The sequence below is a fragment of the Macrobrachium rosenbergii genome, chromosome 14 (assembly GCF_040412425.1).
Source record: "Macrobrachium rosenbergii isolate ZJJX-2024 chromosome 14, ASM4041242v1, whole genome shotgun sequence".
Lineage (NCBI taxonomy): Eukaryota > Metazoa > Arthropoda > Malacostraca > Decapoda > Palaemonidae > Macrobrachium > Macrobrachium rosenbergii.
Window position 1 is genome coordinate 39,959,696 of NC_089754.1, and position 25,075 is coordinate 39,984,770.

The following is a 25,075-nucleotide window of genomic DNA, read 5'->3' on the forward strand; positions in this document are numbered from 1 at the left end:
AGGAAAACTTCCACTTAATGGTGCTTAAAACCAAGTTTCTCAGATCACCAATGTCAAAGACAAAATACAAACATTCAAAAAATATCTATCATAATAAAACCATATCAATGTCATGCCTTGTCAAATACTTTAGAGCAAATTGGAGGCCACACTTAAAACTATGATAAAAAAATGGGTTCTACCTGAAGCCTGCCACAACCACAGAAGAGAGACTCAACAAGAGACAAGGTAGGAAGAAGGCTAAGAAAAATCATCATGCTCCTTGTTTCACTCTTCCTCAAGGCGTGAAGAAGTCTCATATGTCTTCTCCACCTTTAGTCTCAGGACTTCATTTAGACACTACTCTCCTTAAGAGAAGGGCAACACAGATTGCTTTCCTCTGTAGGACTAATCTGGGAAGCAGATGGGTGATGTGGCTTATAAGCATGCTGAAGGCCTTTCTCCCATCCAGGCCTCCTGTGAGAGGTGGTATGACCTTTCTCCTATTATCCCCTGTCTGGTACTGTTACCAATTCATTGATAGTTGTCCAACTGATTAAATTTTACAAGTAGTGCATAATTGCCTTCTGCATGGAAATTTATTTTGTCCAATAGTCTCCATGTGTTATTAATGAATTTAACATTTTTATGAAATGCACATCCAATAACATTGAGATGACAGTGGGAAACTGAAACTAACCTTACCTAAGAGCCCCTTAGTAAGGGCCTATATACTTAACCCCGAGCCTGTCCTAGGGTACCTTAAATTAATGAGGGTGCCACATCCTACCACAGAAGAGGGGGGAAGTTTCTTTACTCCCACTTAACCTGACCTCGGTTGCCATAAATTACAGTAGTGAAATACAAGACTAAATCCTTACGTAGTCTAACCCAGGGTGAAACATTCTATCTAATCTAGGGTACCCACCTTCAGTATCAGGTTGAGTACATGGTAAAGGTGGGCAGCTGGTACCCGTGAAGGACAATTTGTATTGGCTATAGACAAGTTGGTTGTAATAAAAATAATGGTTATTCTCTTCAAGAATATGAAAAATAAATTGCTTACCACGCTCTCCTTTAAATATTCTGCATGAAACCCAATTATTCACCGACTCCTTTGCATAACATCATTGGTATTCTGTATTTTGAGTATGTACCAAAGGTTGTTCACGGGTCAAAAATACTTTGAGTGATTAATGACATGAAGGTTCAGATACACAGACCATCCATGATTACCAGTGTCAGACCAGGTGAATATAGTTTTAATGTCTAACTGTCCTTTCCCTTTTCTGTACCTAGGCTAACAAAGGATAAAATTTTTCGTGGTATGTTCAATAACATAATCATGACAAGTACAGTCCTGGTCATCAGACCAATATTGGGTCACATCATTACGAAACTTCGGCCAATAACTGGTTGTCTCGAAATGCCACAATATCAGTCACAGGTGTTTGTGACCATCGCTTCCTAATTACTGGAAATCTCGCTGCTGGGGGTAGGAATTAGAGACCAACAGCAGTGTCTTGATGTTTGTTGGCCTTGGATCCTCATTTTGGCTCGACCAAGAAACAAGAATTTGTACTTTCCTCTCCCTCTCTCTTGGCCTATTATTACTTATCCCTATTGCACATTTCATTTGTTTTCCAGCGCGCTGCCATACTTTTTTAACTACCGCTGCTTGGAGGGGGGCCAACCCACCTCCGTTACCTTTAACTCCATAGATACCTAGTTATCGGATTGGAGTTAATTTTAGAAGCTATTAATTGGAATTGTACTAAGACTGTCAACCATTCTAAAATGGCTGGGCCCGAGCGTTATTAAACTGCATATTCAGATTTATAACTGAAGGCAGACACTAACCTTTAGAGCTTGCCCAAGGATTCCAGGGTTGGGCTAGTATTAGGGTGGAGAAGGCTGCAGTCCTGCAATGTTTTGTCCTATCAAACTTCCATACTAATACTGGTAATACTGGTGCCATTCCATCGGAGTAGGGTAAGATGTGGACATAGGGAATCACCTTTCACTGGTGTCGTTACTCGTTATGGGGAGAAATAGACTCCCATGGAGCATGGAGAAGGTGGCGGTTTTCTTTCGATGTATTCAGGTCATTCATCGACACTAACTGGAAAAGAGAAATGGCGATATGGCATAAGATATTTGGTAGTAAAAATGTTTTCTATTCTTCCCAATTGTTCAAATCACCCAAGATGTTAGCATAAGAGGGAAAAAGTAGAAAAAAGACAAAGGTCACAGGGCAATTTTGGGGATGAATGGCTTGTTTGAGCCAGTTTCTTATAGTTACTATTCAACTTGAAAATTTAAATAGAGAAGGTCTGACGGAAGGAAAGTTCACAGCATGTTAGGAGGGTAATTAAATGTAACAACAGAACTCTGCGCAGTTTAGCTGCCAGGGAAATTTTTTTTTGTAATTGACGGACAAATTTCAGGTGTAAAAGTGCATTCCAGGCAACTGTTGCTTTTAACTCTACCAATCCTTTAATTTTCAAGGTTCCTGCAGTGGTTTCACAACTTCCATAGCAGAGGTATACTACTTTATTAAATCATATACTTTAATGTATATTTTGTATCATCCTGTTGTTTCCGTGATAGTTGTGTATGTAATATATATATACATAGGGCAGCCGATCGAGACCACAGGTCTACCCCAAAGCCAAATCAAAAAGTCCTTCAAAAGAAGGCATCGTGCTTACCCCATACAAAAATGGGAAAAAAGCACGTTAAAAAAAGAAGATATATATATATATATATATATATATATATATATATATATATATATATATATATATATATACATTACCACAGGTGAAAAATAGAAGGGTGTAGGTCTGACCGGTTTCGACTTTATTTATTGACGAAGGACTGATACAGAGTGTGAGAAGTCACAAATATATATACTACAAGAACAGTACTGACGAACATACACAACCGTTAGGGCTCCATAAAGGCCGGTGTCGAGGTAGGGGTGGCCTTTAAAACTCATTTGGCTATGTTCGTCAGTAAATATTTGTGACACACTCTGTATAGTCCTTCGTCAATGGCTTGGAAATAAAGTCGAAACCGGTCAGGACCTACACCCCGTTTCTTATTTTTCACCTGTGGTAATGTGTGAAAATGAATCACGTACAAAAGTGATAATAATCATATATATATATATATATATATATATATATATATATATATATATATATATATATATATATATATATATATATATAATTACCTCATAAGTTCTTGTTTTATTGCTTCTCTACATTAGAAAATTTGTCTACATATTTCTCAGCAGACATTACCATATATAAATGTGATAAATATGCAGAAATAACAAAATTCTACTACCGGTCCAATTTTCACATATATTTTAACAAATGCAGGAACTATACAGTTAACAAAGCAACGCCTAAAGAAATTCACCAATGGCATCTACAATTTTTGGTAGAACTGCTAAACAACATTTCCATACCCTTGGAGTAAACACAAAAAGTAATTTACGGGATAAATATGTAATTTCCCTGCTTCAAATAAATAAAACAGATCCTTCGTCCAATTGCGTGGCCAAATTTCGAAGAGTTATCAGAACCCTGGCTCAACTCTCAGAATTATAACAAAATTATGCTTAGTCCAATAAAATAAATAGTGCAAAAAACATAAATATAACTTCTCAATGCGTTTGGATTTAGAGAAAAATAATGGGTGAACTAACAATAATACATTTTATATATAATTATATACACACAATTTGCAAGAACCATCTTTGGTCTCCATAACTGCTACTTTTTGTTTAATTTTCTTTTAAAATACTAGTACTACTACTACTACTACTAGTCTAACGGATCCCCGTCAACACAGGTAACGTACCGATATGTCATGGATTTAGCAAATGCATACAATAACAAACTATTGTTCCACGTACACCAAAAGGAAATGACAGTACACGACAGTACAACTGTTTGACGGTTAAAACTTGTGGTATTAAAACATTATAAATGCAGTGGAAGGTATTAACTGCTTTGTCTTTAAAGTCACCAAATGTCCGATTTGCCTTAACCTGCGGTGGCCTTCTAAAGAGAATGAAGATTTTACTGTGTAAAGAAAATGACAACTATGAAAGCTGAACTGTTAGGTGATGACGGCTTAGATGTCGCCATTAGCCCACGGCTGCTGCTATTTTTCAATTTATTGGCCATACGTTTGCTATTCTAAGATTTCTTTAGAAGGCGCTGGCTAGGATATAACGTGTAGGATTAAGCCTTATTTAAGCTAATATGCAATCAGTTACAACTCTTATGGTAGATATTTGCAATGGCAGATCAACTGTTCATTGCAAAACTGGTTAAAAATGAGTTTTGAGTCAAAAGCCACGGCTACTGTAGTAGGTTGGCTATTCTAGAAAAGAATGTGACCTAACCAGACTTACCTTTACCTAACCTAACCTTGGGCTTGTACCCTAACGTAGCCGGGCGCTTAGTAAGCCGGGAGCGAACACTGAGTAAGGAGTTAGGGGTACTGCATGTATTACAGACGGAGTATAACTTAGCCTGACTTAACTTTACCTAACCTAACCTCAGATGGGTCCTAACCTGGCCAAAGGCCCTTCACCCCCTCTGGACCCCCTGCCCTGGTAATTCTTGACCCTGTACTCTGCACTAAACATTCAATAAGTGACCCCCCAACAACTCACTCTGCATTATACCCCAAAATTGGTTAGATATGAATTTTTTTTTATAAATGATGTTGCTGGAATGGGGATGTTTGAACCATAATGGCCTATATAGTAACCTAACCTAACTGGGATGCCAGGTCCAGCCTCAAGGGTTGGGCATTCGCTTTGACAGCTCCTCCCCTTTTTAAATCCTCCCCACTTTTCTTGCTTAATGTAATGTAACCCTATTTGTTAGACATAGGGGGTTTCCGATGGTCACAAAAAACTGTGAACAATTGTTTACTTACATGATTAAGAAACACATTCACCTGGGTGGAGGTAATGTGTGTGTAGGCACGTGAAACTTGTATACTAAGGGGAAACCCACTGTGGTATCCTCTTAACTACCTTACTACAGTATAACTTTTATAGTACAGTAGTTACAATGCTAAAAGAAAATAAGATATCTGAAAACCCCCTTATGGACAGATAGCCTTCAGTATGGGTTGACAAAAGTCCCCAAGTAAAATCATTGTGAAAATCAACTATAAGAAAATTGTAATGCTTAAGCACCAAAATTGATTTCACACAAAATTAAAATATCCTTGTTACCTAACATATTGAAGGGACAGTGTACTGCATAGGAAAACAGCCCAGATATATGGAGAGCAACCCAGTTATTTTACCTTATATATAAGGAAAGGGTATCAGACCTGTTGCAGTTATCCTTAATTCCATAATTTTGGTTGTCTTATGTCTCATTCTTTTTAATAAATTACTGCAACTTTTTTGTTTTGCAGGATCATGTTTCAGTGATATTTTCTAAAGGAATAGAAAACTGACTAAAATGAGCAGAAATTTTAAGGTAAGTGGTGGGAGGGGCACTTTATTTACTGAAATGATATTGACAAATGTATATCATTACACTTGACAACAAAGTGCAACATATTTTGCAAACTGTACTTGGCATTCTGAGCAGAAACCAAAATGGAAGAAGCCTAAATAAGGGCAACAAGCCAGAAAGTGAAAACAATTATCATGCAACCCATAAAATTATGCCAGGTTACATGCTGAGCTGAAGTCCAATTGCAGTTATAAACATAAAGGAGGAAGTAATGGGTAAAGCATCATGAACACTGTACAATGCAGTATAGGGGAAATAAAATAGACTTCAAGGGAGGTAAACTATGAAACAATCAAATCCCTAGGCTTTTGCAAAACATAGAGTGCATCCTTGAGGCCAATAAATAGAGTTTGGGATGGAACCCAAGGCTGATAATTAATCATCACAGTTTGGTTTCCATTAAGCATAATTTTGTTGTATTGATAAAGCCTATCATGGTCCTCATGGTTTTTCTGGTTCCAAATGTATTATCATTAGAAAATGACAGACAGCTGCCAAAAACATATGTTGTAAAACATAATCTTTTATTTACAGGTGTTATTTATGGTTGGTGTCTTTGTACCCTTGGCATTTTCTGTGACTCGAAGACTCCTCTCCAGCATGGCTGCTTCCTCTTCATATGTTTCAGGGACCCACTCCATGGCATTTGTTACAGCTCCAAATACAGAAGTAGCCAAGAAAATTGCTGGGTAAGACTTCTCTTTAAATTTGTTTTCATAAACATGTAAAGTGTAAGATGGCCTTCCCTTGAAATGGGTTAGGTTCTAAGAAGGAATATTTAAGTTGATATTTTTGTTAGCCTAGCATAACAATATAACAGTTTGGTATTTTATCATGTTTACCCTCACTTACATTTAACAGTATTTTGTATATAGAACATTTTTCTGTATAGGACTATGCATTTATACTGTATAAAGCCAAAACTATTAATTTATTATCACCACATAGTTAAAAGTTATTGTTGACTCCACTTTGTTTGGCTTATACAGTTACTGTACTCTACCATTTTTTATTGATTTTTTTGTCAGCCCAGAATGGGTGACAAAAAGATCACAAAGAAAATAATTAAAACCTGTCTGAATGTATCTGAGACAACAATAACTTTTATGCCACATTGTGAGTGTCTCCCAGTTTATATTGAGTTGCAGTAGATTTGCAAGATAAATGACAATCACATTAAATGCTAGAAACAAGTGCAGTATAAGTTTCAAATCATAAACAGTATGAGGATTGTGATGTTTCAAAAGAACGCTCTGATATGCTCAGACATACTGATAAGTAGCATTTACTCTCAGCCTACAGTTATGCACTGCTAAATATCACCCACCTTTGGCTATCTTAGGTTGAATTAATAGTAGTAAACATTGGCTCTTATATCTAAAAATCCTTTATTTTGGGTATTACACTATCCTTTTGTGGTCTGGTACTGTAGGTCTATTGCAGTGTGTATTTAAATTTTTTCATCTTACTTGCAGGGGCCTTGTTAAAAACAAGTTGGCAGCATGTGTTAATATCATCCCAAATATTGTATCTGTGTAAGTAAATGATTTTAAAACTCTTTTTTTTATGTAGCTGGTCTTGAAAATACCATTCAGAATTCTTACCAAAGTGGTAGAAACATTTGCTTTGCCAAACATCAGTGACCATATGAAACTGTTTCACAGCCAACCCATTATTTTTACTGCAGTTAACCATCATATGTGATCCTCACGATCCCTAGATACTGTCCCCAGTTCAAAAGAAAATTTGCAGGTCATTACCACTGAGAATGCACCTTATCCATCTTGTGTGTGTGTGTGTGTTACTTTTGGTTACAAGGCTTCCACTTTTCAAGACCTTTTAAGCGTTTTGTTGGAATTCATTATTTAGTTCTCATTTCTTTTTCATAGCATAAGTATGTCTTTCTTTGAAATTCCTCACTTACTTTCTTCCTTCTATCCTTTTTCTCATTGCCACATATGGCATTCTATTCTGTTGCTCCATGTGAATGCTCAAGCATTTTGAGTAATAACAACAGTAATAATTATTATTGAAAGCACCAATTTTTCTTTTACAGATATGAATGGAAGGAAGAAATCAATGAAGATCCAGAGGTTTTAATGGTGAGCTACATTTAAGATACCTGTATTAGTGCCATCTGTGCACATATGTGTACCCAAAGGATTAGATTTTTTCTTATTTCAGTTATTTTAGAGCACAAGATATTTTTACTGCAATGTTGATGTCATAGAATCCTCTGTTGAACAAGGATAACTTAAGAATGCAACATTACCCTCCAGTAATACTATGAAGACTATAGATTTTTACACAGTATTGTGTTGATATGCACAATTTTATATAAGTGACTCCCAAATAAAAAAGACAAATGACATTGAAAGTAGTAGTTTAAAGTACAGACAGTTTGTCTAGTGAAGAATACTTGTTGAAAAACATGTTATTACATTCAACAATATTTTATAATCAAATAAAGTACATACTGTATTATGCATTCAACAATATTTTATAATCAAATAAACTGCTCTATTTTTATTCAAGTATAAAAATATTTAAAATTTATACAGTAATTTGGATGATTAAGAATGGTATAACATCATTTTCACATTAAATAAATTGAGTCTAACTTTTGGCTGAATGGATTGCATAATACAGTAAATCCCCCGTATTCACGTTCTCACGATTCGCGGACTCACGTATTTACGGATTTATCTGGATCTTATCTACCCATTGTTCACAGAAAATTCACCCATTCGCAGTATTTTCCACTGGAGAAATATCCACAAATTACTGTATTTTCATAGCATTTTCATAACTAAATGCACTTTTTGTGGTAAAACTATTAAAATACTCAGGTATAAACATTTTTAGAGGGTTTTTCTTGTGTTTAAACTATCAAAATAGGCAGTTCTAAGTGTTTTTAGAGGGGTTTTAAGTATTTGCGGATTTTAGCTATTTGCAGGGGGGGGGTTACACATCCCCTGCAAATACGGGGTGTTTACTGTAGTACTAAATTACTTTTTGATGGGTAGAAAAGTTATGTAAGAAACAAGATATGTCTGTACAGTTAATACTGATTTAAATTTCTCCTATTTTTCTCTCAGATGATCAAGACAAGAACATCTAGATTAGAAGAACTGACAAAATTTGTTAAAGAAAATCACCCATATGATGTTTGTGAAGTTATATCCAGTCCTGTAAGTATGTTACTAGTTAATACATGGTTTTACCACAACTTTGGTAATTTTTGTTCCTTGAAAACAGTGTAGTATCTGTTATTTTGTGGCAGTATCCTTAAGAAAATGATCATCTGGATGAAATATATCCACAAATGGGATAATACCCCTGAATCTCTCAAATCTCCATTTAAGGAGCTTATGTCTATTATTTTTTACTTGTGCTTCCTCCTCTTACCTCCTAGCTCTTACCTCCTAGTTTTAACTAATGCTTCTCTTTTGGTTACTTGTCTTAATATAATGTATTGTGTCAGAATATTTAGAATGGAAGAAGACCAACACTGACCTTCAAGGTCAGTGGAGTGAATCAAGTGGAATGGACTGAAGTATGCAAAAACAGACATAAAATCTAGTAGATGGTAGTGTAAGAGGTCAAAAGAGAGCAAGGATACTGAGGCCTCTGTATTTTCTTCATACCTTGTCAATGTTAGTAGTCTGCCTATCCCTCTACACTGCCATGGCTGGACAATCTGGACTTTACCTTCCTTGGAATTCATTCATTGGGACCAATCATCTTGCAGCTTGGTCTTTTGGGCAGTGGAAAGGCTTCTGTTTTGGTTGTGAGTTATGGTTGGAGTTTTCTGCAGTCAGTCACTCACTGTAAATCCCTTATATTACTTGTACATGGGAGGGGCTGTACAAGGTGTGGCAGTCCTTTCCAGAGGTGTCATGCTACTGTACTGTCTGTTTTCAGGTGCTGTGCATCCAGTGTCCAGTGCATTCTATGCCCAGTACAACTGCATCCTTTCTTGGGAGCAGCATATCTTGGCTTTGCCTGTGTCCAGTGTTGCTCATTGGATACTGAATAAGAATCATTCCAGGACCCTTACTAGTGTCTGGCCCAGCCTGTTGTCCATGTAACAATGCCCTTTTTATTTTTTGGTGGGGGGTTAGTTGCATGATGCCATCTGCAGCCAAATTCCGTCATCTGCCTCATTCTCATGTAGGGTGCATACTGTGCCCAGTTTACTGAAGCCCTTTGCTTGGTACTACTGTACATATGCTCTGTTCCTGTTTAAACTTATGCAGCTACTGCCATTGTTTGCTGCAGTCAGTTATTTCCTGATAAGGGTGATTCCCAAACTGTTAGGAGCATATGCTGGGTCTCTTTTCCACTTGGTACCATTTCACTTGAAGCTCAGTTACTTGTAAGGTAATTGAATGTTTTGTTTTTAGTTTCAGATGGTTTCTTATTGCTGACAGTAACATAGGTTTCCTAGTTTTTAGTTTCAAATAGTTTTTTAGGCTTAGTTAAATGTATGTTTGGCACCAGACTCATTTGGGGTTTAGTTGTCGCAAATCCTTATCTGTATATCAACTAATGGTATTTAATGGTACAGTATACAAACACAGTAAAGGGATTATGAAACAAATTTTGTAGAGGTGGTGGTTGAAGGTCAGTTTATCAGCAACTTTTCTCCAAAATCAGTTTCTTGTTGCTCTGAGGCTAAACCTAACACTGGCTTGACCATAGATGGCACAAGGGTATTTTCCCTGATTTTGTGGAAGAAATCTTGCCTCATTTACTGGAAAATATGGCAATTGTGTTTTTGAGATTTTGTAATGTTATAAATTGGTAATGAAAATATGAGTTACAGTGAATGCCTTATTGGCTCAATATAGCAATAAAGCAGACATAATGGATGTTTCTTAATGACGCATTAATTCTTTTCAGATTGCACAAGGTAACCAGCCATATCTTGACTGGATTAGTGAAATTGTACCAGAGAAAAAGTCGTCTGATTAAACTATTGCGACATTTATTCTTTGGTATGCAAAAATGGATGAAACTTTGTATTACTTTTTGATAGTGACCTATTACATTTATGAAAGTTGTGCTAAAAACTTGTGATGCCACCAGTTTCGACATCTGATTCTCTTAGGTATGAAAGGAGTGTATTTTTGTCATGCTTTTGGTTATAAACTTCTAAATTTCCCTTATCAGTCAGTAATTTGGATGATCTGTTAGTTAATTAAGAGCCTTATGAATAACCTAGGTGTCCTAAGTGCTGTGTTCTTTCTCACTGTCCATCTTGCAGAATAGTTGAGCACTGTACTATTTATCAGTTAAACCAGTTAAGCAAATTTCTCCCTTGAAGTTTTACCTTAATTGTTTCTTTCCATTCTTGTGATAGGGTGCATCTTATAATTACATCGAAAGACTAGTGCTGTTTGCAAAACTGGTATCCTTATGTTGTAGTGAACTACAGCAAATATGTATGTATTGCTTCCATTTTTTTTTTTTCAATGAACAAAACTTTTAGAGAGAAATATTTGCCTAGAAGTTATTGTTCCCAGGGAAATCTCTTGGGAAATGAATTTTGTGAATACTTAATTCGTGTATAGTAGTATGAGACAAAATTTCCATCTTTTATAAATCATTGTACAGTATTGTCTTCAAAAAATATTTTGTGTAGCTACAGTACTGAAAAACATGTTTATTGTATTTTTGAGAGTAGGATATCACACTCTGAAGAATGATAATTTACACTTGGTGCCATACAGTGTTTGTTTATAAATGTCACATGATTTTTTTTTTACTACACTTTTAAGGTTATACATTTACAAAAACTGAAAGTTCAAATTTTGAGTTATAATTAGAGAGATGGTTTTAGCACATGAAAATGATGCATACATTTAGGATTACCATACAGTATAATGTAACTAGAAAATTGAAACAATCAAGGCCATTCAGGAATCAGTGCTGTTTCATTACCCATGTATGTATACTGTTTTAAAGATGAGGCATTGGTTGCCACCTGTGATTACATCTTAGTGTTTGGTCTTTCTTCAAAAAGTTATCTTGTACATAATCAAATCTGCAGATGAAATACAATTGTTTGGAGACTTATCTGTGTACTATATTAGGATGCATTTGAAATATAATGTGAATTAATAGCATTGCTGGACTTTTTAAGATTTGAAGATTTGTACAATTGGCAAAATAACAGGTAATGATGTAGTGTATAAAGCCACAACAAAGAAACAATAACTACAAATTAAAAGTAGACTCTATAAGTGCAGAGACACCAAAGTTAAGCTGTTCTTCCATTCTTCTTTGTTTCCTTTTTCTCTGCTAACTGTTTCCTTTTCCTCTGCTAACTCTAAGTGACCATGGAGATTAAAGCATGATGCTAAAGCAACCTTACCTTCAGTAAATAGGTTTAAAAAACTAGAGTAATGACTACAGCCTGCACCTTGACACTCTTATATTCTTTATAAGTGCAAAGGCCAATGAGATGGCCACAAAGAAATGACTGACATTCACCTTAACCAGTAAGGGACATGCTAAATATATATTGAGCACACCCACAGACCAGGCAAACTTTAAGGCTGGCCAATTTAAGAAAAAAAACAATTCAATGGAAAGAGGAAGATATGCAAATGCACATGGTGTAAGAAAAACCACCAAAAAATTTTCTGTACCTTCCATGGGAAGTTGAAAGTGAATATTTACAACCTTGTATGGGGCTTCTTTTCCAAGACACTCGTAAAAAATGACATTTTTATAACAAAATAAAGTTTTATATATATTTAGTAAGTAATTACTTAGCTAACGATTATGCTCGCACGGCATCCTAAATTCAAAATTCGTGGTAACGCATCAGTTGCAGAGTGGGGGGTGACAGGCCCCGCCCACTGCAATGGGAGCATAGGAGCGACTTACCACCAACGGAGTCATTCTCTTTTACGCTGCGCTGCTGACAGCACGTTGCACTCTGCAGTCCTAATTTTATGAAGTTATAATTGTTTTTTCTAATAATTTATTTTTTGTAAAATTATAATTACAGCTCACACAATATCAAAGGTAAGAACTAAAATCAGTAACAAATTCTGAGTATATTTACTGTAAAATATTTATGAGATTTACCGAGACCGGGAGATGCACTACCGTTTTGTGAGGTTTACATGTTTTTTCTCATATTTCTTTGCACTTTTCTTTATAAAATTACAATTATAGCTGACATACTATCATAAAGGATAAGAACTAAAACCAACAGCAATCCCTGGGTATACAGTATTTATGAGCAAATAAATAAAACGACGTCATGGGATAGAGAGGGGCAATACATTCCTCCATCAAGTCTCAAGGCACACTGATCCCCCTCTTGTCCTGTGCTGAGCTGCTACAGTTGCCATAAGTCATTTATGGACCACTGAAGTGATATAAACATCTTTTCTGCCAAATTCACCCAAATCATATGGCATGTACTATTGATACTCATATGAGTTAGACCATCCTTCACTCAAAACCTGTTACAGATCCTCATATGATCATGCCCGTCCATTAAGGGTTAAGGAAGAAGTTTTAAGAGTTGGGACAAATGGAAACGAGGAGAATTCAAAAGTTCTGCAGCAAATGGAATGAAACTAACACTAATCTGCAATTTAAGGGTTAATTTTTGCAAAGTAGAGGTGGGGAGAGATGGTCAGGCATATGTCAAGAGTCTACCTAAAAGGAGGAGGAATTCTCCCTCCCAGCTCAATGGAACTGATCAAAAGAGAGAGAAAGAGAAGCCACCTCATGGTGGAGAGGAAGAGGATTGAGATGGTGAGAGTTGGGTCATTGATTTAATGAACTGCTTTAAGATTTAATCTTAATCAAAGAGGGAGACAAGAATTAGCACCTCAAATATTAGAGCAATATTCCAAAAGGGACAAATTACTTTAAGCATGAGCTTTAATAACCACAGAAAAAAAATGCATGTCAAAAGATATCCATCTTGGCACTAAAAATAAAGATGGAAGTGGGATAGTTAATGTAATTAAAAATACTTCAGAAATTAGATATGTACACTGCACAACACACCCCCTTATATAAACACTGTGCCATCCACCTTCATCTTGTGCACACACACCTCTTTTAGGCTGCACTGTCACACTTCTTTAAGGCTGAGTTCCTCCTTTCTACCCAAGCCACATGTCTGCAGGTAGACATATGGGCTCCCCAAAAACCTCCATTCCTAACTCACAAAGACTGGAAGATCTTTTTTCCCAGCAAAATCTATCAAGCTATAAACTGGGGTTTCACTCAAGACTACCACACTATGAAGTCTCGGCAAAACCAACCGAGCTACTATGACCTTTACCAATACCTTTTTCACATCATCATAATCCCGGGGTGTCTACACGGATAGCAAAGGTCCGCCTCTCTGACCGGTCGGCTGCGGATTTGAGCCTGCGCCACCGGTCAGAGAGGTGGACACTTTGCTATCCGTGTAGACACCCCGGGATTAATGTAATCAACGGATAGGTTTGTTGAAAGCAAATGGGTGTTACAAACTAATACACACATAAACAAAGCCACTCCAACATCTTCTAAAAACATAACAGACACCTCACACGTCTCGAACTGTCAACCTAACCACTCGGTTCCCCTCGCTGCTGGGAGAAAGGGAGCTGGGGATTTGGTATGATACATGTACACATTCGCTACCGGGGTCTAAGCGATGTCAGGCAGGGCAGCCGATCGAGGCTACGGCCTACCCCAACGCCAAATCAAAGTCCTTCAAAAAGAAGGCATCGTGCTTACCCCATATAAACATGGGAAAAAAGCATGTTAAAACAAAGAAAAAAAATCCATTCTTTTCTAGGTCTCCCCTTACCAAAACTATCAAACTGTACACTTTTCGATAACCTATCATCATCCATTATTTCTACAGAACCTAACACCCTTCATTCTTACCACATAACAGAGCCATCAGAAAACAAACTGATCCATCCCTACACTTCCGCTATCCTTAGACATGAAAATCCTAAACAGTGTAATTCCCCACAACCTAGTCACCAACAGCTCAGCCAACCTGCACTCCTTTTTTACTGGCTGCTACACCTTGCTCAACTCATGCTAAGTACCCCTAAGCGTCACCATGTTTTAGTGGATGATCTTTGTACCATACCTGAAGCTTAATAAACTGTAATTAAAGGCTAATATACTTGATCATCCTTCAAGAGCCAATATGGGCTATTTCACTGCATATCTGGCAGCCTAAAGTTTTTGTTTTTTAACAACTGGGTGGATACCTGGCCCACAGCCGAGGAGTTGGGCTGGTTTCTTTGAATTTAATAAAATACATACAAGCACAAGACTAACAGCAATAAATGAAGGTAAGCATTAAATATTATGGTAGATAAGGGGTTTTCTTTACCAGTGGCATTCAAGGTTAGGTTAGGTCACCTCAGTATGGTAGGAGTTGGTGCCCTACATTGGGTTGGATTACGATTCATTCCCGTATTTTACACCAAGCTATTTTTGGTACTCTAGGGTAGGAGTTAGTGCCCTACATTGGGTTGGATTACGATTCATTCCCGTATTTTACACCAAGCTATTTTTGGTACTCTAGGTCTGGTTGGGTTAGGAGGCTGACGTAAAGCTTCATGTACAGTATGTTTAAACTTCTCGTGATTTAAGCAGTTTTTACCGTTCAAACGGGTTAAATTCATAAGTTTGGAGATTTCCTCCAATCCAAAAACCGTAGTGTCGCACTGTAGACCCCATATATGCTGGAAACCAAAAATAGACCTATGTGCTTTGCACAAACAATAATGGTAAACAAAAAGGCATAAAAAGCCAAAAGCATATGGTTCACTTCTGTGGCAAGAAATAAATTTATCACACCTATACACTCATCACTTCTGTTGCTCCTGTGGTTTTGAGCATTTTTCACTAGGCCTAGTCGTAGGCTATTAGTGCTAAGATACATACCAGTTTTTATGTTTCCCCAATCATGCACCTCGATTTCCAACTGCGTGTATACAACCGTGTAAAGAAATGTTACCTTTTTTTCCTATAACATTCCGGAGACCTCGACGAGCGTCCCTTTCCCTTTGAATTATTACGGTGTTGGCGTTCTCAGAGTCCTACCATTCACTATCCTTGATTATGAATGTTTCGCAGTTCCGGACCAATTGAGAACTGACTCGCAGACCAAGACCTAAAGGCTAAAGATTAGGTCTCGGTCAAGACCCTAATCCACGGCTCCTATTATTGCCAGTTGGAATTACCTTGAAACCACTCTGAAATTACATTGAATCCTCATCGATTATCTTATACCATGGAAATGGTAAAAAATAAAACCGCAACGCAATAGATAGATCACATCCTGAATGGGGGTGCATGGTGTATTATTACATTACATTAATAATAAAAGACATGCTGAAAAAATGTACTTCATTATTGGTAGGGCAGCTTATAAAAATGTACAGTAAAACAATAGTATTTGCAATATTCTTTGGCATTGTAACAAATCACGAGAAAATTTGGAAAATTCTTGTTCTAAATATTTTGGAATAAGGCAGAATGATCTTTTAGAAATTAGGCTTCCTGCTATCAATAAAAATATATTATTGGAACTTTACACGCAAAATTTGAATGCACTCATTTTCAGAAGCAAGTGATATTTTTTCATATCTTTTTCAAGCATTTTATCCATTTCTATTTTATCACTAGATAATCCCTTCTTTAAAAGACCATGGCAAGGAAAGTTACTGTGGATTATTGAAATAAAAAGAATGATTTAGACATATATATCTTTCAAATTTTTTTATGTTGCTGTTTTTAAATATACTTAAGTAAGTTTACTACTCTCCTGGAAATTCTGCCATTAGGATTTTTTCTTTGTGACTGTACAGTTTAATGTCCTAAGGACATTAGATCGTGCTTACATTAACCACAAAGATCAAACTGAGACATACTACCTGTGGACATGGTAACACGTGAATGTGTTAATAAATTTTGTGTGGTTCCCAGGGGTGAACAACTCCATACAGATCATGCTCCAGTTCTTCGTCCCCATTACAGGTCAGAAGAACAAATCCTTATCCAGGGGATCGTTCATAGTCCGACAGTTCAGCTACCCAATATTTAAGGTCAAAATGCTGAGCAGGCGGACCAACTTCAAACGTGGTCTTAAGTTTATTTCTAAGAGTTGTTTGGTAAATGAGTAACAGTGATAAAATAACTGAAACAGAAAAAATGGAGACGAGATCTATTGGTAGGCAGGATCATTGATCATGCTGTCAACCCCAGATATAGGAAATTATACTGTTAAGCTCATTTCTCTAGGCTTGTCTTTGATAGAACCTAAACACTGATTATGTTTCCATTCTAATCGCTGTTGCGTTCTCACTACTATAGGCTATAGTTTACTTTTTCAAGCTAATGTTTGTTATTGTACAGTTCAGCCTGATTGAAAGAACTTTCTGTAAAAGAACTTTCTGTAAACAGAGCCCTTATATAAATAAATTTTAATTTTTCGATGGTTTTAGTAAAATGCTCAAACAAAAATTTAGGAAAATCATAAGATTAGCAATTCAGTTTTATTGATCAAAGTAACACTAGGACTAATACATTCTTATCAATGACCGCACCAAATTTACACCAAAAATAACCAGTATCATCATTATAAATGAAGAAATAAAGGCTCCATATAGAGAATAAAACTATAATTCTTCTAGTGCCCTGAGGAAACTGTTCCCAGTCTACACAGAATTCTCTAGTCATTGTGCTCCATCTTATCAGTTAAACACCGGTACAGTTATCATGTAAAGGCTTTTTGGTGATCATTCTTACAGAGAGCAATAGCTGGCATCATTTGTATTCTGAGCAATCCAGTCCAGATATTTGGAGACCCTTGTGTATATACCCGGTGTGTTCGGTTGGGCACATCCCTCTCCAAGGGAAACAACTCCTACTAAAGTATAAATGCCATTTTCATTCACGACCAGAGGTCCCCCCGAATCTCCACTACAAGCATCCTTGCCACCTTTTTTATACCCCGCACACAGCATCTTCTTGGTGATTTTAAATGAGGGGTTATAACCATTGCATTTAGGGTCCAAGATAGGAACACTGACCTCCATGAGACCATCAGGGTACGAAGATCCGTCATAATAATCCTGCACCCCCCATCCCGCTACAATACCATCATATCCTTGGTAAGTGTTGCTGTCATCCTTTGGTAAGCACGCCGGCTTGATCTCTTTGTTGGCTGTGAGATCTACAGGTTCTCTCAGTTTGACCAGAGCAATGTCTTCTCCATAACCTCTGATACTGTATTCCGGATGAACGATATAGCTGTCTACTTTGACGAGCCTAGTAACTCCAGTAATGTCATCGGTGGTTGAGAGTTGTTGATGGTCGGCTAGGCCCACCTGTAATTGCTTAGCTTTCACGGGTTTACCGGACAAAGGGTCGTAAAGGCAGTGAGCAGCTGTAAGGGCATAACGATTACTGATTAGGGTTGCTCCACACGAGTAACCATTAAACCCATCTGAAGTCTTGAGACCTACCATCCATGGATATTTGTTCTGGGGAGAAACGTCCTGACCACCGACAATACGCTGATCTCCATTAGCCCTCCCACATGTGCAGTTGGTAGTCGGAGCTGGAACTGCAGGGAATAGTGCACAAGTAATTAGGGAATGTTTGCACTAATGCTATGCTCTTGGTTTATGAAAAATCTCATACTTTCAGCTCTTGGTTCATGAAAAATCTCATACTTTCAGACTGATGAACACAGTTGTTACCTAACACATTATCTTAGCCTATCACTCGTTTCTTATATTTGTAAAATATGAGGATGTGGAATTTTATATTCATATTGGATTCATTATGTTTATCTACATATCTTGTAAAATAGAAAGACTACGTTACAGAATTAAGTAAGCTGCAGTTATTCGTGATGTAAGGCTCATTTCGGTCTAGATGTTCGTCGCTATGGATCTAAGGAAATGTTGATATTAACAGAAGGGATAACACGAGGCGAACAGTATTTAAACTTCTGCCAACAAAAATAACAAAGAAACAACTACCTGACCAGGTATGTGCGAATATAGAAAAACGAATAAATCCCAATCGTTTACCGACCTTGTGTTCCTGGCGACCCAACAAGACAGCATACACATTTTTTACTAGAACATAAGGTTTCGTCAACGGTTCCCAGTGAGCAATATTTATTTCTCTTAGTCTTCTTTGTGCAAAAGCCCCCTTGTTGCGTGCAGCTCGCAGAGCTTCCACACTTTCTGTTGTCTGCAAGAAGAGGGGGTCGTTTCATATCTGCAAGCATTCTCTCTCTCTCTCTTCCATAAAGACAGAAGGACGCTGGGCTTTTCTAAGGGTGGAAAGTTTGACTAATCGTTGGAAAACTTCTCAGGTCAAGGGAAAAAATAGCTAACACTTGAGAAAACTTGCATGGTGTGACCCCCACCATCATCTTGCAGATCTCTGGTGAAAGCCATACGAAGAAGTCTCACATCAGTAGATTTTATTAAAACAAAAATAAAAACAGTTAATGATAAGTTTCTACGAATTTATTTTTCAGTTTCTTCCTTATGAGGGTTAAAGATAATCTTTGTGGTTCTTTCCAACTCACCGCCTGTACCGATTTAGGTCACATGAATTACCGGTATATCACACACGAAAGAAATGAGGCAAAAACTAGGCTACAAACTGTTTTCCTAAATCAGTGAAGAAATAATGTATATGTATAACCCCTTTGCCTGGTTTAAAGCTACGAAGAAAAACGGATAAGGCACAAACGATCTAGAATTAAAAATGGTGAATTAGGTCGAGTGACTACCTAAGTAAATAATTCAGTGTTCATAGTTTAGTTTTAAAGCTTCATCTTTAAACTAAAAAAAATATAACATAACAGTCTACATTTAAAAATGGTAAATTTGGTTTAGTGATTTCCTACATAAATAACCCACTGCTAGAAGTTAAAAAAGCTGTATCTCTAAACTAAAAGATCTAACATAACAAAAAGACAGACGGGGTAAGATGACATCACGAAATACCTCCAAGGCAACAGGTGCAAGACTTCCCACGACAGAGCTTATCTACAGTGACTGTGGCGCAGGTGCTGACGTCCGTCCTCTGAAGACAGGTGCCTCCTTCCTTCAAGCATTTTGGCGATCTTTTACATTTTCTTCTTTGCCCTGAGGATCCGGATCGTGACTTATTAACAATCATATATATATATATATATATATATATATATATATATATATATATATATATATATATGTGTGTGTGTGTGTGTGTGTGTGTGTGTGTGTGTGTGTGTGTGTGTGTGTGTCTGGTTCTACATCCATCTTACTTTCGTTTTAATTATTATTTGCACAATTCATATATCTGAATTAGTGAAATAATAAATTCATCACGAAGAGGTATATGAATGTGAAATGATCTTGTTAACCCTGTATAATTCCGATTGCACTTGTCATATAACTAAATAAAAAAAAACTTTATCCATTTTTACTCATTCACCTTGGAAACATCTGTAATCTAAATTATATGCTGGTTTAAAAAGCAACTGAGTCCCGTTTTAGTATCATCTACAGTGCACCACACAAGGCCAACTTGATCTTAAGGGTTACTCTACGAGCGAACGCCCATGCTGGTATGACGTTATCTTAATTATAAACAACAACACGGTGTTCTGTTGTTCCCTAGACACATCAAAGTTCAGCTGTCAAAGTCACGGAGCAGCCTCTAGACCACGAATGTCTGTATGCCTATATAAATTTCACGAAAGGGACGCCAATGAACTAATCTTATGAAACTAATAAAATGGAAGCAAGTTTTCTCACTGGAGCCTCTATATTTTTTGGTATTCCGGCAGCAAACGGCAGTCTGGTTCCCGCAGTCATAAGGAAGTTTTCTGCAGCTTCTCTGTACAGCTCTCTGGACAACGCAAGCACCACCTCTCCTCTCGCATTGCTGGCTCTGCAGAGACAAGATTATTGGACTATTGAGACGATAGTCCTTTCATGTAAGTTTCCTTTATCGCACTTCGACTCTGAGAAAGTTGTTTACAAGATTTGAACGCATGGAATACACAAAAGTGCCAGTAAAAAGAAAATATGTAATATATACGTCGGTATTTCTGAAGGTGGCATTTAAACAACAAACAGTCGCAGAGCTGCAGAAAATGTTCTTTACCTGTGAATAGACACGTGCAACAGCCAACGCTGCTACTAATGATAAAATCGTCAAAAACTTCATTAGTAGGTTCTGCGATGATCACCTTTATCGTCTTTGTAAAGATTAATACTTGTACAGAATTTCAATAAAGTTAAGACTCCACCAAATCGTTGTGAAAATACGCAATCTCTCTCGGTTTTGGAGCTTATTTCAGGACTTCAAGTCAAGTGCCTTGTGAAGAGCGAGGAGAGAGTCGTCTTGCACCGCACTGTAAGCAGCAAGCCGAATGAAATTGGCACTTCAGCCAAAGTAAATAAACCGAGAATGAGTTAGGTTACCGCAGCGGTACTTGTCCAGATATCCCGTACATCTGAAGTAGGGATTTACTTCACTTCCGACAGGTGTTGGGCACCTGTGCTGCAAAAGCTGTCATTACCCGATACCACTTATTCCGGGAAATATATTGTCAAAACTGATTACCACGTGTGCTGATCTGGAACGTGACCGGTTTTATCCAATGGAGGACAGGTATGGGATGCGTAGGTAGCATAATCATCGCTTGGAATCCTTGACAGTTTTTTTTATTATTATAGAACAATTCTGAGGGACAATATACAAGCTCACAGACCGTTAGCAGTGTCGCAAAGACATGTACTGTATGGGTGAAAATAGTACCTCCTCAGCAAATAAGTATCCTACGTGGTCCAGGCTTAGGCCTACAATTAAGGGTGCTTCTCTACTTACAAGATGGGAAAGTTCCTCTGAGCAATTACTGTAGACTACAGTTGGGAAAACAAAAAAATCTGAAACTAAGCCTTTTTCTTCATGAAGGGTAAAAAATCCCGCGTCATACTGAATAATGAGAGAATTATTGTTCAACTTTGGCTAACCTACCTTAAATATAATCAGACCACTTACCAAAGCCCATGGCTGGGCAAATTTTTCGAAATCCCTTCTCTTGCCTTGAATCAGGAAGTTCTATTAAACATTCCCCTCTGAGTGAAAGTAGTTAAGCGTCGCGGGGAGAATAAGAAACTCCAAACAAGAGAGTGCCGCAGCGCAGCAAAATTAATGATCCAACAAGATCACGTACACCATGAGCGATTATTTATCGCCTGACGAAGTGATAACCTGGGCGCATCGAGTGTGGGCAGCTATAACATCGATCAGAAAAATGACATCTGACGTTCAGTCTACCTGTTTCGTGTGCCATTTTCAAAATAACAGTACTCACACGCATCAGTTATTTTCACCAGAACACAATTTTCTGTTATTATTTATTTTTTTTTTTACTTCCTAGTTGGTAAACCAATGATCAGTAATGAAACGCTTTACTTTCATTCACGTTTCGTGAAGTGACGAGATTTGGTTAAGTTTAGGTGCCTACTCTCATTATTATCATTTGTTTGCCAAAGCTCCTCCTGAATATCAGATTTTTCTGCCCCTTTGATGAATATGTGTATGTATGTATTATATATACATACATACACACACACACACACACACACATATATATATATATATATATATATATATATATATATATATATATATATATATATATATATATATATATATATATATGAATTCCACAGATGCATGTATGCATGAGCTGAAATAGATATACTGTACGTCTTCCTGTGCGGCACACTGGTCTAAATGGTAACCTCACTCTCACTAACATGTGTGGGTTCGAATCTTATGTATTTCAGCTCAAGGTCATCTTCAGATGCATGGGAGATATGATACAGTACTGACGTATAGATTTCATGAAGATAAAAAAAAAAATTGTACCGTGATATTCATATATATATATATATATATATATATATATATATATATATATATATATATATATATATATATATATATATATATATATATATATATTAATATTGATATATATATATATATATATATATATATATTAATACAGATATACAATATTCAATATAACGTGCTAAGAAAGTTAAGAGTGAATGGCAACTCTCATGTACAACAACATCTATAATCATAAAAAATTATATACATAAAATGACAACGGACAGTTCACAATATGAGACAGTACATGTACTTAATAATTCGAATGATGATGGTATCATTGGCAGTACTGTAATATGAAACTCGAGAAGCGAAACAAAGTGGTCTCGAGAACACAGCAGGAACATACACAACAGGACAATATATAATAATAATAATAATAATAATAATAATAATAATAATAATAATAATAATAATAATTTGAGGTCACTCATAAGGTAAAGAATTAAATACAAGTTAGTTACGTATATAACAGAAGTCTCATTATCCCATCTTTCAAGCAATTTAGACCTTGCTTCTTTGTTTCAAGATGTTTAGGATAAACGGATTGCTAAAATGTTATTTCAAATTATGTAGGATTTTTTTTTTATGAACATCTGCGTAGCAGAATGATAGCAAGGCGAGTCAGTGACGTGCCTCAGAATGTCCTATCTAGAATCCATATTCTTACACTGATAAAAGCAAATATTGATCTTCAGTTGGTATTAATAACGAAAGTAACTGGTGTTTAAAGTTTGTCTTATTAAGATTAAAATAAATGAATTATAGGCCTAGGGAAACAAAGAAACTAGCCAATGAATACCAAACTTTTACACCTTAAAGAATACATTACCGAAATGAACTAAAGTCCGTGTCACTGTGCCTTTGGAAAAAGGTAGGCCTATATATGCCTCCACCTATTTACAGTATAAATAAGACCCCGACAACTCTAACCTTAAATCACTCGTCCCCTGCAGGCCTATAAAAGACCCCTTGCCCTTTTTTATCTTCTACCTATATCATTCATACGAGTCAAATTAAACCTAAACAAAATAAGGAAAAAAAGAAATGTCTGTATTAATTAGCCTCGCTATAGTTAATGTCAAATTAAGCCTAAACAAAATAAGGAAAAAAAGAAATGTCTATATTAATTAGCCTCGCTATTGTATCTGTATTAATTAGCCTCGCTATTGTATCTGTAATTTCATTACACAAAATAACTGTAATTACTCAAAAGGATTTTGGTTGCTAACAGCAACACTGACATATAGGACCTACCTTGTGATTATCAGAATTCACGGCAACATCTAATACCGACAATATATCCTTCGACACTGGTGACTACTTATTAACTGGTCTTCCCTCAATCAATTCATCACAATTAGTCTTCGTGCTTTGCTGCTTAGTGCTCTCTGATTGGCCAAGGGAGTGAGAAAGCTCCGCCTGCTCGTGATGACGTTTACAGCTGCTTTTCTTTAAATCTAAAAGATCGCCTAGGTCGTCGTTTGTACTTCATGTGCCGTCGCGCTTATAAGGGGCCGTTCAAAAATTACGTAAAGCCTTAGGGGGTAAGGGGGTATTGTGCCGTGCTATGAGTGTGACAGTGGGGGGAGGGAGATGCAGCTGTAAGTTACATAACATTTTCTGACTTTTTTCCTTTCTTTCTTGTGGACAGATGTAAATGTAGGACAAAAGAGAGATAGTAAGGATTCTGCAATAGATTTTTATTATATTTTAGTAATATTGAGAATATGCTATTTAATTTTTTTATAGACAATTATATGTTTAAAAACATATCACAAACTCAACCCTTGTTTGTACTTCAACATTTTCTGCTATATGTGTTACATGACATGGAATAATATCCCTTTTCTGAGCTCCGACATTCTCTATTTTATGGATAAATATGACTTAGAAAAATGTCACAAATTAAATTAATCCCCTTCTAAACACTGCATATCAGAACATTTTCATTTAAAATTTATCTGTGATTCTTTAATATCATAACATAAAAGTATTAAGAAAAACCTAAAGGTAATAATTTCCAGGTATTAGGCTAGACTTTAATATATTATTGCATTAAAAAGAGGGAAACTTACTAATTGGGGTTTACCAGCTGATGTTACATAATTTTTTTAGGGGGTTCTGGACATGTTACGTAATCTTTGAACGGCCCCTAAAAGTACAGTTTTATGCTAGTTTCTTAATAATAATAATAATAATAATAATAATAATAATAATAATAATAATAATAATAATAATGACGTTTGCCACCTTGCAGCCAAAGATGAGAATCTTCATTCCCAACCGATGACAACATAGTCTTTTAAAATCAAAATAATGAAATCTAAGCTATGAGCTCTTAAATATATAATGCGAAGTTTGATGTGCTAAATGTACTACTGTATTAGCAAAAGTAACACGTTAATAATTTCTTCCATTCTTTTCATCTGATCAGCCTCCCTTATATCTAAATATGAAGATTTGATGAAGATTTGATGAATATATATATATATATATATATATATATATATATATATATATATATATATATATATATATATATATATATATAT

General features: G+C 36.4%; 3 protein-coding genes across 14 annotated transcripts in view; 1 reads left to right on the forward strand and 2 right to left on the reverse strand.

Annotated features, from left to right (window-relative positions):
* Positions 1-15,710, reverse strand: part of Clp (Cleavage and polyadenylation specificity factor subunit 4) — a 56,192-nt gene extending 40,482 nt beyond the window's left edge. The window contains exons 1-2 of one of the 2 annotated variants that reach the window (XM_067116548.1): positions 15,553-15,710; positions 1,840-2,101 (exon numbers count right to left, since the gene is read on the reverse strand). In XM_067116548.1, coding sequence (XP_066972649.1) covers positions 1,840-1,957 — 118 coding nt within the window. In that variant the 5' untranslated portion in view covers positions 1,958-2,101; positions 15,553-15,710. Of the gene's footprint in view, positions 1-1,839; positions 2,102-15,479; positions 15,496-15,552 lie in introns of those variants that run through there. The other variant, XM_067116549.1, reaches the window with a different exon arrangement.
* Positions 3,720-11,474, forward strand: LOC136845977 (protein CutA homolog). 10 transcript variants are annotated; one of them, XM_067116534.1, is made up of 7 exons: positions 3,823-3,846; positions 5,440-5,504; positions 6,078-6,232; positions 7,019-7,078; positions 7,600-7,645; positions 8,642-8,734; positions 10,449-11,474. In XM_067116534.1, exons 2-7 carry the CDS (start codon positions 5,487-5,489, stop codon positions 10,518-10,520), a joined length of 444 nt encoding a protein of 147 aa, XP_066972635.1. In that variant the 5' UTR covers positions 3,823-3,846; positions 5,440-5,486; the 3' UTR covers positions 10,521-11,474. The 10 variants fall into 10 exon arrangements, with proteins under 10 accessions (XP_066972640.1, XP_066972644.1, XP_066972635.1 ...); XM_067116533.1 differs by having other exon boundaries at positions 3,837-3,995; XM_067116535.1 differs by having other exon boundaries at positions 3,841-3,953.
* Positions 15,711-17,078: 1,368 nt separating the features above from the next.
* On the reverse strand, positions 17,079-21,393 carry LOC136845980 (venom protease-like). 2 transcript variants are annotated; one of them, XM_067116546.1, is made up of 5 exons: positions 20,718-21,389; positions 20,366-20,501; positions 19,571-19,711; positions 18,642-18,803; positions 17,079-18,165 (listed from the first exon to the last, which is right to left on the reverse strand). In XM_067116546.1, exons 1-5 carry the CDS (start codon positions 20,778-20,780, stop codon positions 17,342-17,344), a joined length of 1,326 nt encoding a protein of 441 aa, XP_066972647.1. In that variant the 5' UTR covers positions 20,781-21,389; the 3' UTR covers positions 17,079-17,341. The 2 variants fall into 2 exon arrangements, with proteins under 2 accessions (XP_066972647.1, XP_066972648.1); XM_067116547.1 differs by lacking the exon at positions 18,642-18,803 and having other exon boundaries at positions 20,718-21,393.
* Between the last annotated feature and the right edge of the window lie 3,682 nt (positions 21,394-25,075).

Bases quoted from the DNA above. Each gene is read 5' to 3' on its own strand.
- LOC136845977 (XM_067116534.1), top strand. The intron at 6,233-7,018 runs GTAAGACTTCTC...TCTTACTTGCAG, and splicing joins GTAGCCAAGAAAATTGCTGG to GGGCCTTGTTAAAAACAAGT. The intron at 7,079-7,599 runs GTAAGTAAATGA...TTTCTTTTACAG, and splicing joins ATCCCAAATATTGTATCTGT to ATATGAATGGAAGGAAGAAA.
- LOC136845980 (XM_067116546.1), bottom strand. From the start codon at position 20,780: ATGAAGTTTTTGACGATTTTATCATTAGTAGCAGCGTTGGCTGTTGCA. The intron at 19,712-20,365 runs GTGAGAAAACTT...CCGGATCCTCAG, and splicing joins CAAAAAATATAGAGGCTCCA to GGCAAAGAAGAAAATGTAAA. The intron at 18,804-19,570 runs GTATTTCGTGAT...CTCTTCTTGCAG, and splicing joins TTGCACCTGTTGCCTTGGAG to ACAACAGAAAGTGTGGAAGC.